Here is a 20484-nt window from a genome sequence, read left to right on the forward strand (position 1 = left end):
ATGATGTGGAATTCAAGATTTTGTTTCTTTGTTTGAATATTGGCCTTCAAGTGCAATTTTACCCTGCCTTCCTATTATAATACATTTCAAACTTTTCAGTGCAAATGTGATTCAATTTGAATATGATTTTTTGTTTACCCTTTTAGAGAAAAAACTCAGGGAAATTTATAAAAATAAGAATAGTTTAGTAATAGATCAACAGTTTATAAAAGCCAAAGTTAAAATATTCCTCAACCTCATATTAAAATGAGACATTTCAAAGAAATATAATCAAATAATAAAATGGAATGGAGAAAGAAATTGTTTTTATGCTTGCGAACCTATACTTTTAAAGATAATAAGACTGGATATGCCAGATAGAAAAGAAGTGTCAGACTGCTTTATCTCAATGTATGGAGAGAGTGCTACAAATGAAGATTGTCATATAACTTGGTTCCAAACCATTTTGTTTACATTAGAATTTTGTGACTTAATTTTTTTCTTATTATTTGGCCCTCTGTTTCATATTAGAGAGTTTCAATATTATTTATAAGGTACCAAATACTGAATATATTTAAATATATACAGTCATAATTTTTCATACAAAATTTAAAATGGGTTTTACTTTTCAATGTAAGAATACATATATGTTGAAAATGTATTATGTGCTATTAAATATAGCTCTAACAGGTTACAGTTGCAGAATCTTTTACATTTCAGTGAGTGGACAGAATCTGATACAAGTGTACAATGTTAAATACAACTTACAGTTCTGCAAATTTGAACAAGTTTTCATTTGTTGCTCAAAATAAGAAAAGAAGCAAATATGGTAAATGGAGAAATTTGGACATCAAGTTACTTAGTGCTACTTTCTTTTTACAGCAAAGTTGTTGCTGAGTACACACCCACTCGCCCACCTAATTAAGTCTACAAAGATTTAGACATAATTTTACACATGAACCCATATTCTAATCTTTATAACTTCTCAAGATGTGATTGTTGTTCTATAACAATAGACTTTCTAAGCAGCTATCTAAATATTTACAAATGAAGACGATTCATTCTTTTAAGAATTTTAAAAATAAACTATAAACACTTCTATCTAGTAATTTCAACTGTGAAAAACAGATAACTAACAGATCACAAATAATCTGCTGAAAATTTAGCTGGCCTGGGAGTAGTTTCCCAGTACAATGTTACTTAGGTGGAAGTGATCTGTACTGAAGAGTTTTCTAAAGGAAATGTTTTCTCTTAACTTCATTACAAATGACATTATCTAAAATATAAAGATAAAGCTTGATAAATCTGGCACATTTTGGAACAAAATGCTTTGAAATCCCAAAGGCGTTCTTGGTTTTGTCTTTGAAAAGTTTGCCTTCTCATCCAAACTGCTTGATGCTTTTTAAGAAAGAAGCAAAGTCTTTTCAAAGAAAAAAAAACAAAGTGGGGAAAAAGCATCTTTAGGACAATCATGTGCTGGATGATTGAGAATCTCCAAAGACACTTTGAAACAATAGAACAAAATTGAAATGTTCAGCCACAACTACATAAAGTACATTTGTAGCAAAAATTGATGAAACATTTAAATAAAACAAGAAATGTTAGTTTTCTTCGCAGCTGGTGGGCAGCTAATATCACATTAAATATTGTGCAGGTGATAAAAAGAATGGATTCAACTAAATATCAACAGCTAATATGCCACAGTCGATGATAAAGCTGAGAAGTTGGGTATTTCAAACAGAAAATCTGAAAAATACCTGCAAATTAATCATGAAGTACTTACAGTAAAGGACTTAACAAAAAGAAAAAAACCTACAGAGTACTTACCAGGAAAATAAAAATAAAGTCTGGCCGTCAGACGTGAATGGTAGTAAAATGTAGAGATATAAAAAATGCAAGAATATTTTTGAACTAAAATAATTCTTCAAGAAAAAGTAGAAAAACATACCAAAACCAGGCACACAAATAGCCTTAGCTAAATACAGGAAATCTTTAGAAACTATTATTTCTAGAGAGGCATTAGAAATTGCTAGCTGAAAGAGTGTCCAAACTCTTTTGCAACTGCAATGTTCACTGTTTTCTTATTTTTGAATCAATAAACAACTGTACATAATAGCATGAATGCATTCACATTTTCAGAAAGCTGTCATGGTGTATTTAGTTTTGCCCTTTTTGTAGGTTGTGTCAACTTCTTTTCATTTGGGAATTCATTAAAATATACAATTTGAGTAGAAAAGCCTATAAGATTGCCCCCATCTATATTATAGCCATTTTATTTCCACTTTATAGAATTCTAACTCTTAATTGACTTGTTTTGTTTTTAACAGTATAGCAGACATCATAGATCACTATAGAAAAGAACAGATTGTTGAAGGCTATTATCTTAAAGATCCTGTTCCAATGCAGGTGAGTCATTACATGAATGTTTAATTGTAATTAAAAGTTTTAGTAATTGCAAAAATACAAGAAAACCATAAAAGAAAGATTGCTTATTATTTTTTCATCATTTGCTCTTGCAAATATGTATTGATTGCCAGTGGTTAAAGTACTGACCGAGAGGAGGGAAAGACTGTGAGTTTTAGTCCCACTTTAGGCATGGAAGTCAACTGGGGACTTTGGCCAGTCGCTCTCAGCCAATCCACCTCACAGGACTACTGTTGTAGATGAAATAGGAGGAGGGATGAGTATTATCTGTGTTCACTTCTTGAGTTAGTTTTAAAAGTAATAAAGGCAGAATAAAAACATCAAATAAATATAATAAATAAATATGTGATTTGTTCTTTCAGTAGAGAGAGTTGTAATTGAAATTAATGTTAGTAATGAGAAAATTGCTTTTTGGTGCAAAAAGCTTATTTTATTTTGTAGGTCACTTAAATTGTTATCTTTTATAACTCTTGTTTATTTGATCATCCTTTTAAGTTGATCTTCTTTCTTGTCATGCATTGGAATATGACTCATAATTAAATCCTTAATACTTAAAAACAAAACATTAATCATCATACACTCTATTACTGTATTTACTGTTATACATGAACAAAATCAAGCACAAGCAGGTCCACTTGTTTTCAGAATTATGAAGTTACAGCAAAGCAAAACTAAGTAAGCCAACCAAAATAGGTAGGCCAGGAAATATTGTGACAGAAGGAATGGAATAGAAGCTTTGGAGAAGAGTAATGAAATAAGAATTCCTGAGCTTCCAAACAGAAATTTGAAACATGCATATTGTTACTGTTCTTACTTATAAAACTAAATAGTGCAAGTAAACGCTATACAATTTTAAAACTGTTAGTTGAACTACAAAGATTTTTAAAATGTAAAGGAAAAGAAACTTTTCTTCTGATTTTTAATCTTTTAGTGTTATTGTTAATTTGCTCTAGTTAAATATGGGAAAATGGATAAAAAATGGATACAGGGAAAGGGAGGGAGAGGTATAGAAGTAGCTGACAAAGTTATACTATGAATTTAAGATACTATTCTTTAATTAGTATCTTGCAGCAGCATGGACTAATCAGTGTGCTATAGTATGCCTTGTAGAATTTGAGTGTTTCAGAATGAAAAATTAACTTTTTTTTCTCTCAGCATCAAGGGCAAGTGCTTAATGATGTTGTAGATGGAAAAGAAATTTACAATACAATTCGGCGAAAAACTAAAGATGCATTCTATAAAAATATTGTTAAAAAAGGATATCTTCTTAAAAAAAGTAAGTACAAATCATAGTTTTTTTGTTAAGAATAGCTGTGAATATCTGACAATTCAGTTAAATTTTGCTTTACTTGGGCAAATACATTCAGTGTCAGTAATCTTGTATCTACTGCAGTTTAGGAAATCTTAAATTATACTAAATAGAGCCTATTTGGTCCAGTGGTTAATACAACAGACTAGAAAGCAGGAGACTATGTGTTCAAGTCCTGCCTTATCTATAAAAGCCAACTGGGTGACTTTGGATCAGTCACTCTCTTTCATTCCAATCAACCTCACAGGATTGTTGCTGTGGAGAAAACAGGAGGAAGAAAGGGTGTCAGATATGTTCACCACCTTTAATTATTTGTAAAAATAATAAAGGAGGGAAATAAATAAATATTGTGTGGTAGAAAAATAATGTAATCCTATCTGCTTATACTCAATTTGTATGCTTTATATAGAGTGTAATTGCATATTACTATATTTTTAGCTCATATTTATATATTAATATTCTTCTGCAACAAGAAAATGCAATTCTGCAATTGCCTTTTTCTTCTGCTTATGATGTATAGAACTTGAAACTACTAATCAGAATTACAATATTAATAAAAGAAAACTTCAAGAAAGGTATTAATTCATACATTCATACCCAGTCAATAGAGAATCTTCCCAGCAGTCAATCAAAATTTGAGTTTGGCTAAACATTTACCTTATGTACCAATTCATTGTTAAAGATTCATTAAAAAAATGGGGGGTAATTTGAACAAATAAGGTAGAATTGACAAAGATAATTTTAGAAGTCAGACTGTCAGAGACTTGATGATAAAAAATCCACATACTTTACCCTGTCTTTTTACCATGGTTACAGGTAAAGGAAAGCGGTGGAAGAACTTGTACTTTATTTTAGAAGGAAATGATGCTCAGCTTATTTATTTTGAAAGTGAAAAACGAGCGACTAAACCCAAAGGATTGATAGATCTTAGTGTATGTTCTGTCTATGGTGTACATGATAGTCTGTTTGGCAGGTAAGATATTATTTTCAAATATTTTGGTGTTAATTTCATTATTAGTGAAGCAAATGTAAAGACAATCTTCTGATAATATCTAAATGGGATTTTAAACTTGGAGAATATCAGCAACATATATCCGATAGAAATTGTTTTTTTTTTAAAAAACTTTTTATATTTTAATTCTTGTTAAATTTTTTCCATTCATCAATATTTGCCATTCATTAATGTGTGTGTGTGTTGTGTATTAACAATACAAGATTTATTTTCCACCTTGACAAGTCAAATAATTCTAATGCGTGTAACATTAATAATCCAGATTTTAATTAATATTGATATAATATCTTTTTTCTCATCTCTGTTTTTAGTATTCTAGTTTATATAAATAATAGAATGTCAATAATTTTTAAAAATAATAAAGTGAGAGGTCTTGAAAACAAAAAGGTTACTTATAAATGGTTCTTGAACAATAGAAAATATATTTGCCTCATTTTTTTCTTTTTTAATTTTTAAATCTTGATACATTATTTTTTTTGTTGCTCAAGAGCTATTGTAAGTCATATTTTTTGTTTTAAAAAGTTGTACAACGTATTGATTTTTAAATTTTGCAAGGAATAAAAAATGAGTATTTCTGGAAGTAAAATGACCCATTTTTTATTTTTGTGCTTTTTTAGTGGGAGAACGGCTAGGTCAGTGTAAGAACATTAAAACTAACATATAGTTTTATGGCCTATGGATTGTCCATTTCTATTCCCGACCATAGGACTTGAATAATTCAACTAAGGATTTTGATCTACCTTTAAGAAGATGGTGCAGACTTTCTAGGAGTTACTGGAACAGGGGCCAATACCCCCAAAATTTATAACAGAACTTAAACCAAAAACAAGTACTGTGTATGAATGATATGTGTTATTCTTAGGGCTTGGAAAGTTAAGAAAAATAATTTGCATTATTTGCAGTGTTGGATTGAATTCCTAGTGTGCATTATTTGTAAAATTCAGCTGTAATATTAGATTATTTTAAAATTACTTTTGTTTTTATCATTCCAAATTGTTTTTAAAGTTTCTTACTTCCTGAACATAAACATAATCATCAAGCCCAATACTAGGTACATTTTTATTACCCAAAAACAAATTTGTTTGTAATGACATTTTAGGTTAGAGACAACTATAACAAATTAAAACTGACTATTTAGAATTCAGTCTTCAATTCATGCAGTTTTTGGAGTCAATATTAACTCATTTATTTTTAATTACTAAATTTATTTTCTGTCCATCTCATCTTGAGCTGATTTATCTTTAAAAGATGCTATTAATGTGCATTAAAAAGAGATGAATATTATCAATTAAATATAGGCATATTTGGAAAATAAAGAGGGATTTTAATGCACTACAATAGGATAGTAATAGTAGTAAACATATATGGGAGTGAAAAGACTGCAGGTCCCAAACGTGACACCTGATTTCTGTTAAAAGAATTCTATCTTTATTTGTTTATTTGTTTGTTTTTCCTTTAAATAGGCCAAACTGTTTTCAGATAGTAGTTCAGCACTTTAGTGAAGAGCATTACATCTTTTACTTTGCAGGAGAAACTCCAGAACAAGCACAGGTAAATATTTTTTTAAAAAAAACCTATTGTAGTAATATGATTAAGATAGCAGTATATGACATGTTTTTAATGTATTGTGATAAAAATCAGATTGGATTGTAATAATGTGAGATTTGAGATTTGAGATTTAATTTATTTGTATGTCGCCCTTCTCCGGGAGGGACTCAGGGCAGCGAACAACTCAAAAGGGGAAAGGGGATACAAACACAAACACATGTGCTTGCTATAGTGGATTGTATTTATAATATTCGAGGTCAAAACTTTTTGGTTACAGCTTGTGTGTGCATGCACACGCACACTCACCCAAAAAGGACATTTTCCTTGTAAGGAGATTGACATAGTGAAGCAGTTTATTAAAAGGTAGAGTGTAAAAGGTTGTCACAATTTAAAAAATCTGTTTAGAAGTGAACAAGAGCAAATACTTATAGAAATAGGGCAGTCAGAAAAAAAGTGTCTTCACTTGCCTTTGTACTTTACCTTCCTGTAATTAAATTGTTAATTGATTATGATAATACTACTTTTCTACATTAGGAGAAATAAGAAAGAGACCTGCTATAAAAAGTTAAACTTAACTAAAATACCTAGAGATTAGTTAAAGGATTAAACATAAGTGCAATTTTGTCTGTAATCCTGCATCCAGCTATGGACCTATAAACATTTGCACTGTATAGTTGGGAACTGCTGATCTGAGATTTCTTACTTGCAGGACTGGATGAAAGTTTTACAAAAGTTTTGCAATTTACGAAAAACAAGTTCAGGGACATCTAATAAGCGCTTGCGTCAGGTAATGTGTTCTCACTGAAACTGAAATGTTTTTGATTGAAGTAATCTATTACTTGTATAAAGTAAAGAAATTATAACTTTTTTTAGAATAATCACAGTGTCTCCTTTATCATGTACTTTAAATAAATTAAAGATTGAAATAAACATGAAATAAATGGAGTTAATTTAATAACATACAGGTACTGCTTTGCTTTTAGTAATTTTAAAATTCAATTTTAATAATGAAGTCAAAGCTGTTAGGATTCATGAACTAACTACTAACCATATTTTAAGAAAAAGTTGTATAGTCAGTTATGATGTTAATTGGAATTTTTTTTATAGATTGCTCCATAATCATGATGGAGCAACATATATTTGGTAGTATGGGATGTCATTTAGTGTATTTTATGTCTAATTATCATTGTGTGGATGTCATTTTATATATGTTATAGGATTATGTATTGAGAATAATATATATTGAATATATATATTATTCAATATATATAGTATATATTGAAAAATAAGTATATTCTCCTCTGAAAACTAATTGTTTAGTATAAATGAGACATCTTTACAGAGAAGCCAACCCCAAAAGTGTATATTATTGTAATAATTAAATATTGTTTATTGGGTTCCTTTTTCTTCCAAAAAATCTTGAGAATTATAAATAGTAAATAGCAAATTGTACTGATTACGTCTTAATATTTCATGGAATTATTAATATTTAGATGTTACAGTACTTTCTTCCAATTTTATAGGTGACAAAATTAGTCATTATAAATTCTTTTAATCATAAAAATAGTGTTTTATGATTAAATATTAACTTCCTTATAGAATTGCTGTATGTTCTTTTAAAAGGCTGTATGTGTCTGCACAGAGCAAACTCTTATGAATTACAGAGAGGTTTAAATAGAGGTTGGTGCTTATGCCTTCCACATTCTATGACATTTCTTTATACCCCAGGAAGTGGCACAGTGATCCTTTTCAACTTTCTACTAGTTCCTACATTAGTTAACAATGTAAGATATTTTGTAGAAGATTATTGCATTCCAGGGAGATTGATGGTTTTATGAATTTATTTTACAATAGGTCAGTGATGGCAAACCTTTTTGGCACTGAGTGTCAAAAAGGGAGCATGCACACTTGACTGCAACCCAGAAGAGGAGCTCCTCAGGGGCACGCACATGCCGGAAAATGAACTTCTCATTCTGCCATGTGCATGCATGCCGGCCAGAGCATGGGTACTGGTACAATTACTCTTCCAGTTACTAGTGTGCATGAGTGCGTGACGATCAGCTGACCGGCATGCATACTCGCACCAGAAAACGAAAGACCAGCTCTTCCAGTTTCTGGCACTACCACATGCATGAAAGCAAGGTGATAATCACTCACATGTGTGTCAGAAACCCGGAAGAGGGACAGGTGACGCCACGTGTGCCAAGCGACATGGCTCCGCATGACACTTCGGGCATGCATGTCATAGGTTCACCGTCATGGCAATAGGTGCTTTCCCCCATCCTATCCCTTTCAATAATTAAACATGTTTCACTTTTATTATTGCTCTGCATTCTGTTTGTCTTTTTCCATGTACCTTTGGAGCAGTAATATCATTAAATAGTTTCTCTGAATTTGCTCTATGCAGGCACAAACCCACAGTTAAAAACCATCAGTCAATAATTTTGCACTGTATTCTTATTTTAGTAGTGTGTAAATTCTATCCAGACATTTTTCCGCTTTCTTTTTCAACATTTAGATAAATTGAAAGAATATACAATAGCATTCAAGTTAAATCTATTTATGCTTGATTTCTTAATTTGGAATTACTAGGTATATAATTACTTAATATATCAGTAGGTGTAACTATTTATAGTTTATGTACAATCTTTTATACTTCATAATTTGTGTAAAATAAATTTTAAAATTCTGTTGCAATTTTTTTCTAGGTCAGCAGTCTTATATTGCATGTTGAAGAAGCCCATACACTTCCAGCAAAGCATTTTACTAATCCTTACTGTAATATATCCCTGAACGCTGTTCAGGTGGCAAAAACCCATGTACGAGAAGGTCAGAACCCTGTGTGGTCAGAGGAGTTTGTGTTTGAGTAAGTTCCATGGAAATTCTATTATATGGGGCAGGAATTGGAAATCAGACAGTTTTATAGTATGTTGCTTTCTTTTATTTGTTTACCAATATGACTGTAATGAAAACTTTCTGGCATTTTGATGTTCAGTGTGGAGGTAAAATACAAATATGAATCTGATTTTTCTTTTCTTTTTTCCCCAGTGATCTTTCTTCTGATATCAACAGGTTTGAAATAAGCCTTAGTAATAAAACAAAGAAGAGTAAAGATCCAGATATATGTAAGTTTGGTAGTTGTTTTTTTAAATATCATTTCAAAATTATTGCATTTATCCAAAAGGAAAATGACTTTTCCCAGTTAAATAAAGTTTTCACATAACTTAGAGCTGCTTTGTTCCCTTCCTACAATATCGTTCTTAGCACATAATTTATTGTAAATTTACCGTTGAATCTTCATTTTTGGTAGTCATTTCAGCTGTAATTTCAGTTTATAGAAATACTTTGAAAACGAGAGGATAGTGGGCATTATGTATTCTCATTTCAAATGGTCTTCAAATCCTATCTGATTTCCCCTTAGGAAATTCCTATAGGCAGGTGAATTGAGGGCCTAGTTTGCTGCTAATATGATGCAGCATCTCAGGCCCATTACAAAGTTGTTCCCAGATAACGTCTGTTGGTTGGCTAATCTGGTTAGCTCCTTTATTTTTTGAGGAACTTTGGGAGATGAAACGACAAGGCAATGCCTGAAATGCAGGCAGAAGACAACGAATATTAAGTTTAACCAAGCATGAATATGTGCCCAAGTTTAGCATATTCTGTGATAATACTAAAGGAAAAATATGTATACTATTTATTTATCTGTTTTTTAATTATTCCCTTTATATGAGTTAAAGTAAAAATTAACCACAAACATTACAAAGTTTTAAAAAACACATTGGCCAAGCAATGTAAACTCAGATCTCTAGCAAAATCAAAAAGCAGGTTCTTGCACTGTCTCTGGAGCAGGCCCAGAACTAAATCTTTAGAACCTTATGAAAGGCCAGCCGGGTCAGGGATATTCTGATCTCCAGAGGTAGAATGTTACACATAGGTTAGGTTAGGTTAGGGTTAGAGAATGTATTAGGGCAGTGATGGGCAACCTTTTTGGCATGGTGTGTCAAAAATCGGCAAAAAATCGAGCATAACTCGCGTTGTGTGTCACTTCGACAAAAACATAATTTTGCGCAATTTATAGTTGCTGCTAATGGCGCTCACAGTTCCCGTTGGCACTCCGCTGTTCCCTGCTGTGGTGCGGTCGTAACCGACAGTCCCAGGAGTAGACTCTCTGTGCCGGCCTGACTGGAGAGAGGCGCGCACTGTTCCTGCGCTCCTCTCCTGCGGGTCCTCCCTCGCCGCGCTGATGACGTGTGTGCGCACGGCACGCACGCCTTACCAGCAGCCCCTGCGCTCAGAAAGGGGCGGCGGCGATACAGTAAGTGAGTGTGGGCAGGGGAGATCACACGTCCCGCCCCCCCCGTTCCTCCAGCACAGATTCTTTCATCCTCGGCGGCTGTGCAGGAGCCGAGAATGAATCGCATGAAATCCTGTGCGTGTCACCCCAAATGGCTACGCGTGTCAGCACTGACACGCGTGTCATAGGTTCGCCATCACTGTATTAGGGTCTGCCAACCAACATTCCTTGGCCAATGGGACCTGAAGTATGTCTATCCTTCCTGGCCAATTAGATGGCAGAAATAACTGGGGAAAGAATGCTTCTCAAGGACAGTCCCATGTAGAACACATTGCAGTAGTCCAGATGAGAGGTCACGACGACATGAGTGACTATTTACAACCACCACTACCGACACACAACTCAAAGGATTACTAAAGCCCTCCTAGCCAGGAATTACACACTAGATCTGTCCATACTCATTTCTTGAAGACGATTAAAATGGGAAATAGATTTAGGAAGTAAAATTGAAGACAAAATTTGAAGGATGGAAACTCATTAATCTTACAACCAATTCTACTCTCTCATAGGACACGTTTTCAGTTTTGTGCTGAAGAGATTGTAAAACAAAAGGAATATTCTTTCATATCTGTTGCCTTGCAATATACAAACACTTTGATCAGAATTTTTGGTATTAATAAGTTTGGTAATAAAAATTTATCAATAATAATAGCATATCAAGCAAACACAAATAGGTATTTTAAATATTTTTAGTGCGAAGAATATAACATTATAAATTAAATATGATTCTTTTTTATTTACATCAGCAAAATAACTTCCAGCTCTGCAGGGAAGTACATGAAAGGGGAATAGCAAAAAAATCTTAGTGTTTGTAGGAAAAAGATAATTCATAAGTAAAAATTATGATCAAACAAAATAGATTTTGTTTTATTCAAATGTATGTAACTATCCTTAGAAATACCGTAGTTTTCAGAGTATAAGACACACCTTTTTGTCTCAAAAAAGAGGCTGAAAATCTGGGTGCATCTTATACACTGAATCCATCATTTTTTGCCTCCCGAAGCCCCATCCCTTCACCAAAATGGTTGTGCATAGCCTTTTGGAGGCTTTTAGAGAGCTCCTGGGGGCTGGGGAGGGCAGAAATGAGCAAAAAAGGCCTGTTTTTGCCGCCCCCAACCCCCAGCAGCAATCTATAAGCTTCCTAAAGGCTATGCGTGCAATTTTTTTTTGACAAAACGGACACCCCCCCTCAGGAGCACTCTTCAACCCACCCACCCCAAGGCTATTGATGCCTTTTAAAAAAACGAGCCCATTTTTGTGAAAAACAATAGCAGTAGACTTATATACCGCTTCATAGGGCTTTCAGCCCTCTCTAAGCGGTTTACAGAGAGTCAGCATATTGCCCCCAACAATCTGGGTCCTCATTTTACCCACCTCGGAAGGATGGAAAGCTGAGTCAACCCTGAGCCGGTGAGATTTGAACCGCTGACCTGCTGATCTAGCAGTAGCCTGCAGTGCTGCATTTAACCACTGTGCCACCTTGGCTTCTGGTTCTGGTTCTTTGCCAAACTGCAAAGCACAATCAGCCTCTTTAAAACTCCTCCTACCCTCACATGTAACACAACCCCCCAAACAAACAGAACAGAACACACCACCACCAAATAAGGACACACCTCCACCTAATCAAGACACAGCCAAGCCCCCACCCAATCAGTTTAATCCCCTACTGGCAGTTAAAATTTAATCCCCTACTGGCAGTTAAAATTTAATCCCCTACTGGCAGTTAAAAGCAACAAACAGCCGAGATCTCACACTACTCCTAGAAACTCCAAACCTGAAGTAGTCTGAAGCCGCCTGAAGATGACGAATGAGACTTCGTCAAAACGTCGCCAAGACATCTCCAATTCTACGCGGGAGAAAACCCGAGCAACTAGAGACCTACATACTAACACCCGCAAAAACCTCAGAATATATATATATATATATATATATATATATATCCCTCTACCTACCTACCTACCTACCTATTCATTCTCTCTCCCTACCTACCGTATTTCTCTCTATTTCCCTCTCTCTCTCTCTCTCTATCCCTTTATTTACCTAACTACCTAAGTACTTATTCTCCCTACCTACCTATTGTATTTTTTTCTTTTTCTCTATCCTTCTATCTACCAACCTAGGATGGTTCGTCTTATACTCCGGTACATCTTATACTCTGAAAAATACGGTAGTACAAATATGAAATCTCCACCTAATACACTGTAGAAATTCAGAGAAAATGAAATGTAATAATAAAGTTGTATGTTCTGAAACTGATGCAAGAGGAAATAAAAAGAATGTTTAAATTTTAATATCTTTGTCTTTTAAAAAAGTAAATGTTTTGTACTTTTCTCTCTGAGGAAATGATTTGATGCAACAGTGTTCAGGAAGAATGGTTCTGATAAATACTTCATCGTTTGTATTTGTTGTCTATATTTATCAGTTTGTATCTGATACTCTGTCAGGCCCAAGCATAAGAACAACACAACAAAATCAAAATGATCCAATCCTTTATTTGTAAACATCTAAGAGACAGAATTTTGCTAAAGTGAATCTATAAGCTTTTAACCTAATAGATATATTCTGAGAGTCTTGGATGTGGCTACCCTCAAGCTTTTTCCTTCCCTTAGCCATCCAGGTTAGAACTGCACAGTCTCTTAATCTGGACCTCTTGTCTGATAAAGCTCTTTGTTGCTAAAACTGCTTCTCTAGGTGCACATTCCATTGCATATTATTAGAAATTAGAATTATTTATTCTATATGAGAGAAAAAAGAATTATATAATCCACGTTGAATTATGCTATAGTTAATCATACTGGAAAATTGTTTAAAGAGACTTTTCAGACACTTTATTAAACTCAGGGATGAAATAATTCATATTTTATTATATGTTTAAAACAGGATAACAGTGAAGTCAAGTATAATATTCTAAGTAACACAGAATCTTGTCACATCTTTCATATCAAACTTCAGTGTCAGCCCATATATTCATGCACACCTCCCCACCCTTCAGGTTAGCTAATACCACTGTAATTTCCTGATCCATCTAAGTCCTAACTAGGGCTTACCTCTAAAACCTCTAGCCCAGAAAAGGTTGGCCAGGAACAGCAACTTTTGAAATGTCAGTCAGTTATAAGAGAATTGCAAAACACTAACTATAATCTGTAATGTTATATTTCAAGTATTTATGCGATGCCAGTTGAACCGACTGCAGAAAGGACAAGCAACAGATGAATGGTTTCAGCTCAGTTCCCATGTACCCCTGAAAGGTATTGAACCAGGCTCTTTGCGTGTCCGAGCACGGTATTCTATGGAGAAAATAATGCCTGAAGAAGAATACAGTGAATTTAAAGAGGTATTGAAATAGTGTGATTTCAGTAGCATTTTGAAAAACATTTTAAAGCATTTCTTGTCAATATAAGAAAATTATTATTATTAATTTTTGGTTTTTCAAGGTGTTTTTGTGTAGCTCTCAATTTGAACAGAAGACGTTTAGATTTATTTATACACTGAAATACTTCAGAAAACAATGTCAATTTTACAAGACTTAAAAGTTAAAGTAATATTGCTCTTCCAAATTTCAAACTATATTATTGAACAAGCTGTCTGTGATAGCTAACAGAATACATAAAATCCCCAAACACTAGAACTTCATTATTTGAAGGAGCATATGTCATGAACTACATAAATATATATGAAGGAAGAACATGAAAAAGAACAAAATTGGAAAAGAGTTATTGTCTCAAAAATGCTTTTTCAAAGGCAACTGGACTTTGTCTTTTCTTGAAAACATTTAGCTTCTCATCCAAGAGGCTTCTTCAGTCCTGACTGAATGGTGAAGAATGGAAGGATTTATATTCTTTGCAGTCATCTGGTCGTTAGCCCTCTGAAGGTCATTAGCTGTTTAATAATTGTTGAGGCTACTTGGAGATTTATCTGTACCTTTAAGGTCACCTAAATCTATATGCAAATGGATGTGCAACATTTTTGGAAGTGCTAAAAGGAGAGCAGATAGGTGGTGTCCTTTCACTGTCCTTTCAAGGAAAAAAACCAAAAGTCCATTTGCCTTTGGGACAACCATGGCCTGGATGATTGAGAATCTCCATAGATGAAAGGACTTATAAGACAAAGTTTTGAACTTCATGAGAAACATAATAAGTCCAACCATTTCACCCCTAGTCTTTTGTTTAAATGCCTTTCAAACTGGAGATTACTAGAGTAACAATTATATATGCAGATATTGTACACTTAGATTTCATAATAGATTAAAGTAGAAATGCAACAAAAAGTACTTGGTGAAGGCTAAACATTATCATAGTCTATGTACCTATAAATTGTTGGAATAATAAAAACTGGTCTCAAAAATTAGGGAATACTTCTAAGAAAAAGGACAGTATTTGAAGTGCATGTACAGAATCAGATTTTTAAAGCTGGCTTTCATATATATTGTATATTACCCAGCAAGGGAAATTAAAGTATTTAGAGTAGGCTTTTAAGGGGGGAAAATAACTGAAATCAGAAATACATGAAAATTGCCAAATGTTTAGAAACAATATATCAGTGGGAGTACATATAATACAAAAGACACAAAAACATATTTAAAGTAGTTTTTTATTGTAAAAATACAGTAGCTTCTGCAGCTACTTTCCATTCACAAATATTCTATTTTTGCATTAACTAATTTTTATTTGCTTGTTTTCTTCTTTTAAGAAAAAAATGATATTTCAGTTTTATATTAAATTATTATTAATTATTTTTCAGTTGGTACTGCAAAAAGAGTTGCACGTGGTTTATGCCTTATCCCATGTGTGCGGACAAGATCGAACATTGCTAGCTAGTATTTTACTTAAAATTTTTCTCCATGAAAAACTGGAAGCATTATTATTGCGAACGCTAAATGACAGAGAAATAAGCATGGAAGGTACATTCTAAATCTTTAATACTGATTAACACTGAAATTAATTTTCTATGACATTCCTTTTCTCTTTTCCCAAGATTCCCAATCCTTGCCTTTATAATGTTGTTTGGACCATTAATATCTCTCAGATTTTTTAAAAAAATGCCATATATAATATTTTAACCCATTATACAAACGCATATTTTTATTCAGATGAAGCCACTACTTTATTCCGTGCCACCACACTGGCAAGTACCCTTATGGAGCAGTATATGAAAGCTACAGCTACACGGTTTGTGCATCATGCTCTAAAGGACTCTATTTTAAAGATAATGGAAAGTAAACAATCTTGTGAGGTAAGAAACTTAAGGTAATATTACTATATAACGAATATGCACGTTTTCTTTAGGAAACACATTTTTTAATGTACATTTATTTCATTTACAGCAATTTTTAATGCTAAACCTATAAGCCTGTGATGAAGATAGTAACTAAGTTAAGTGTTTTTGAGGCAATTTTAAACTGAGATTTATCCTTATAAAATTAATTCTCTTTGTATTATATTATTTAGGTTTTAAATTGAGTTATTAATATATTGTATCATTTACAATTTTCTAAGTACATTAATTTCAAAAATGCTATACTAGAAGTATAAAAAAATCATATGCTAATCTAATTGGTACTTGTCTTTAAAACACGTTTCCAATATTATTCCATTGTATTATTTTAGTTTAGAGCCGATATTCTCAACCTGGGGTTCACAGATCCCTTGAGAATCCAAAGGAATCTTTGAACTTGGGAAAAAAAAACATTACAGCTTTATTTTCAGTACTTCTAACTAAACTTTGCATTCAATGATATACATATGATACTATGTAAATATGGCCTCTAGACTCCAAAACTTGGGTTGTTTTTTTTAAAAGATTTATATTGCCAACCATAACACCAGTGGTGGGTTCCTATCGGTCTGGACCAGTTCAGCTGAACCAGTAGTTGTTTGGCGGCCTGGATTGCTGGAACCGGCAGTAACCCAGGCTGCCACACCCCCGAACCAGTTCTCTGGGTGGCGCCATAGGCATTGCCATCTTGTGTTTTGCTTCTGTGCATGCGCAGAACAATTTTTATTGCTCTGTGCATGTGCGCAAAGCGCACACGACGCATCCATGATCAAACCAGCAATAGAGATTGCCGGAACCCACCCCTGCATTATATATATATATATGACTGAGCAGCTTTCAATAAAATAGATCAAACAAATAAAACACGTAATATTAAAAAAAAAAATAGCACCCAAGCGTCGCAAAATAACCATCAACAAAGCCAAGAAGTTGGCTTTTTCACTCATCTAGGACCCCCAAGCCCATGTATAAAATCAAGTTTTAGGGGTACTGCAAAAGGCCAATAGGATTTGGGATACCCTAATCTCGGATGGAATTAAGAGATTAAAAATGTTTGCTAACCTCATAACATTGTCCAAAATTATTGTACCTAAAAAGGGCATCATCTTGTTATCAATTTAATGGGTTAATAAATAAACACATTTATTAACTATTAGTTTTTTAAAAAAATATTTGTATAGTTGTATTTAATCTGTACATAATTTTTCCATTGTAATATAGACACTCTATTTTATTTGATGAAGTTAAATACATTTTTCTGAGAAAGATTTGTAGGTTTCACCAAATACTCAAAGAGGTCAAAATGGAACAAAATAGCCAATAATGCTTAGTTTTATAGCATTACAACCCATATGCTTATTATTGAATTTAAAATTTATTTATATTTCAATAGTCTTAATCTGTTAATCTTAAACTGTATCGTAAATTGTATATATATTGTAAACATATTTAATCTATTTCATTCAAAATAAGAATTAAATGTTCAATTTATGGTTGTATATTTCAGTTGAATCCTTCAAAATTAGAAAAAAATGAAGATGTAAATACTAACTTAGCACATCTACTAAGTATCCTTTCAGAGCTTGTGGAAAAAATATTCATGGCTGCAGAAATACTACCTCCGTAAGTTCATCAGTATTTTCTAGAAAGATCTGTTTAAATTTGGTTGTTTCAATTTCATGTGGATTAGAACACATTCTGTCTATTGTTCTGTTATAGTTCTTTCTAAAAGGTTATTCCTTGGCCAAGTTCTTAGATTTTGTTCACTAGTTTAGTGTTTGTGGGTAAGAGTATGTGTACATAGTAGAACTTCTATAAAATTAGAAAAATAAATTTCCTTTGTTTTCACCTGCATCTTGATTATGATGCAAGTGGAAGTATTATTACAGTCTGAAGTCACTTTATTTCTACTATAAACTTGAATAATTCCCTTTCTACAACTCTATATTCCTTTAATTTAGGGAAAGACAGGGCGACTGGACAGAGCTGAGCATTTACTGCTGGATGCTCTTTCTGACACCATGTGGAGTTTGCTGCAGAAATTTTTTTTCTTTGTACCCTGAGAGAAACATCTGTGATTTAGGATTGAACACTCAGCATTCCGAGTAGGAGACTAGGCCACCATACTGCCAACACTGCTATAAACTTGGATGAAAACTTAGAAAGTTCTTATATTTGTTTTAAAATTTTGTATCTTTCAGTTATTCAGTTGATACCTAAAAGTAAAATTTCTGAAGAGTTCAGTATTTCGCTAAAGTTTTTTTGTAATATATATTTATTGAGTCTGATGTATTTTATTTCATTCAAATTTTCCTGATGTTTCTTGCAACATTTTTAAAATAGTAATCTTGATTGTTTAAATTAAATATGAAGTATCAGGAATATCTGTTATCTATATTTTTGGAATGCTCCACTATAGTAAAACTTAATTTCTTATTATTCCAATTGTATTATTTGATTAGGACATTGAGGTATATCTACGGTTGCTTACAAAAATCTGTTCAGAACAAGTGGCCAGCCAACACAACTATGAGGACAAGAGTAGTTAGGTAAGTTATTTTTTAATTATTATTATTGCTTTGTTGCCTGTTATATGCTATAATTGAGAAATTCACCTTCATGTTTTATTTTTCAGCTATCTTTGAAAAGATGCATTGTTTTAAAACTTTGAAAATGCAAAACTATGAGATAGAGAGAGAAAGAAATTAATATACCAGATTTTATCTCTTTGTTCCTTATCTTGTTGAGACTGTGAATATGTATCTTTAACTACTTGTTAAACAGTATATTGCTACAGTACGTATATGAAATGACTATTTACATGCATATATACTATATAATTTTATTGATACTTATTGAAAATTTACATTGATTAGGGTGACACCGGCTATTATTTTAGCTTGAAAAATTTAGGACTTTTGAAAATCTTTTCTATCATTCTGATAATGAATATTTTACAAACTATTAGATGTATGTGTTGAAAGGACAATTTCCCTGCTTTAGAGTTGGTTGAAAAACTATGAACTCTTGCTAGTACATATACAAAAACAATGAGATAAATGGGTTCATATATGTGCACCTTAATAATTTTGCAATGTTTTGTTTATTTATTTTAAACATCAACATATTCTTGTATCTATAATTTCAGTGGCTTTGTTTTCCTTCGGCTGATCTGCCCTGCTATTCTTAATCCAAGGATGTTTAATATCATCTCAGGTGAATACATTAGATAGTAATTAACTCATATTTAGCATTAGGACAACACTACCTATTTAGTTTCAAATGCAGTCATGAAAATGAATTCTATTGCTTGGTTAAATAGAGTTAAGTGCTTTTTTAAAATATATAATTATTAGAAATGTCAGTAATAAAATGAGAATGAGAGTATATGGAATTGGTGCACTCATTTGGGTTCAGCATCATATGTGTCTAATACTGCTAAACTTCCCTAAGAGTTTTCCTTTCAACATTTTATTTTTTAAAGTAAAATAAGTTCATACTGCTACTCAACAATTCATTTTGAATTGTTTTGACAGGGTTAGATAATGACAAATATGCAGTTGTATAATTATTTTGATAATTGTTTCCTAAACAACTAGTTGGTGAATTTTTAAAAAAAAAAATTAGGAAAGGGAAAACCAGAATTTACTGTCTTTAAGATTTCTATAGTTATATTATTAGTGCCTTGGGAAAGGAAGTGCCATGGTTTATGAATTTCCCCTTCAAAAGGCTATCAGTTAACACCTGAATCAGGTGTTAACAACTTAGCTGGTTTAATATGACCTGGAAGGAAGAACGTTGACTTAAGTTGGTTTGCTATAAATTATTGTAATATTGGTTGTGATTTTCAAACTGTTTGTTACAGATTCTCCTTCTGCAACTGCAGCAAGAACACTGACGCTGGTAGCAAAGTCTGTACAGAATTTGGCAAATCTTGTTGAGTTTGGAGCTAAGGTAAACATTGGTTCATTATACTTTCATTGAGAAAGTACAAACAAACTGCCTATCCTAATTGCGGTATATATTGCCTGCAAATAGTCCCATAGTTAATCATCAGGGGAAAGGATCACCTTACATCCTATGTCCACATATCATACTGTATTTCCCTGAAAATAAGACCGGTCTTCCCAGGGAGGGAGTTCCCAGGGAGGGGGGAGGGAGAGAGAGAGAGAGAGAGAGAGGAGAAACAAATGGAAAGGGCTCAAGGTGCTTTGTTTTGATTTGCATGCCATGTCTCCTGAGAGGCCTTGTTGAGAGGCGGGCAAGCCCCTTGTCCTTAGCTTCTCCCTCCCTCTCTTTTCTCCACTGCTTCAGCCCAGCCTAGCCCTCCATCCAGCAAATAAGGATGAGGGGCTTACCCTCCACAAAGCCTCTCAGGAGACAAGGTATGAAAATCAAAACAAACCGCTGTGAGCCCTTTCCATTTATTCCCTCCTCCTCTCTCTCTTGCCCCCTCTCCCTCTCTGGGAACTGGGGGCGGAGGGGAGAGAAAGTCCATCTAGTGGACGCTGGCAAGGTACTCCTGGGAAAAGGATCAAGCAGCCCCCGCTGCCAGAGCCCAGGCCGTGCTGCTCACTTGGAAGG

The 20484-nt window shown here is 33.3% G+C and overlaps 1 protein-coding gene across 3 annotated transcripts in view; it reads left to right on the top strand.

The window, feature by feature from the left end:
- RASA1 (RAS p21 protein activator 1) overlaps window positions 1–20484 on the top strand; it is a 48218-nt gene that overhangs the window by 21126 nt on the left and 6608 nt on the right. For 2 of the 3 annotated variants that reach the window (XM_014073234.2, XM_087715695.1), the window contains exons 9-22: window positions 2307–2385; window positions 3559–3679; window positions 4529–4685; window positions 6188–6275; window positions 6982–7059; window positions 8981–9138; window positions 9321–9397; window positions 13788–13960; window positions 15367–15526; window positions 15716–15858; window positions 17408–17523; window positions 18363–18449; window positions 19049–19116; window positions 19766–19854. In XM_014073234.2, coding sequence (XP_013928709.2) covers window positions 2307–2385; window positions 3559–3679; window positions 4529–4685; window positions 6188–6275; window positions 6982–7059; window positions 8981–9138; window positions 9321–9397; window positions 13788–13960; window positions 15367–15526; window positions 15716–15858; window positions 17408–17523; window positions 18363–18449; window positions 19049–19116; window positions 19766–19854 — 1594 coding nt within the window. The remainder of the gene's footprint in view (window positions 1–2306; window positions 2386–3558; window positions 3680–4528; window positions 4686–6187; window positions 6276–6981; window positions 7060–8980; window positions 9139–9320; window positions 9398–13787; window positions 13961–15366; window positions 15527–15715; window positions 15859–17407; window positions 17524–18362; window positions 18450–19048; window positions 19117–19765; window positions 19855–20484) is intronic. The other variant, XM_087715696.1, reaches the window with a different exon arrangement.

This window comes from Thamnophis sirtalis, unplaced genomic scaffold, assembly GCF_051295495.1.
Source record: "Thamnophis sirtalis isolate CommonGarterSnake01/CBP01778 unplaced genomic scaffold, rThaSir2_p1.2 scaffold_5, whole genome shotgun sequence".
Classification (NCBI taxonomy): domain Eukaryota; kingdom Metazoa; phylum Chordata; class Lepidosauria; order Squamata; family Natricidae; genus Thamnophis; species Thamnophis sirtalis.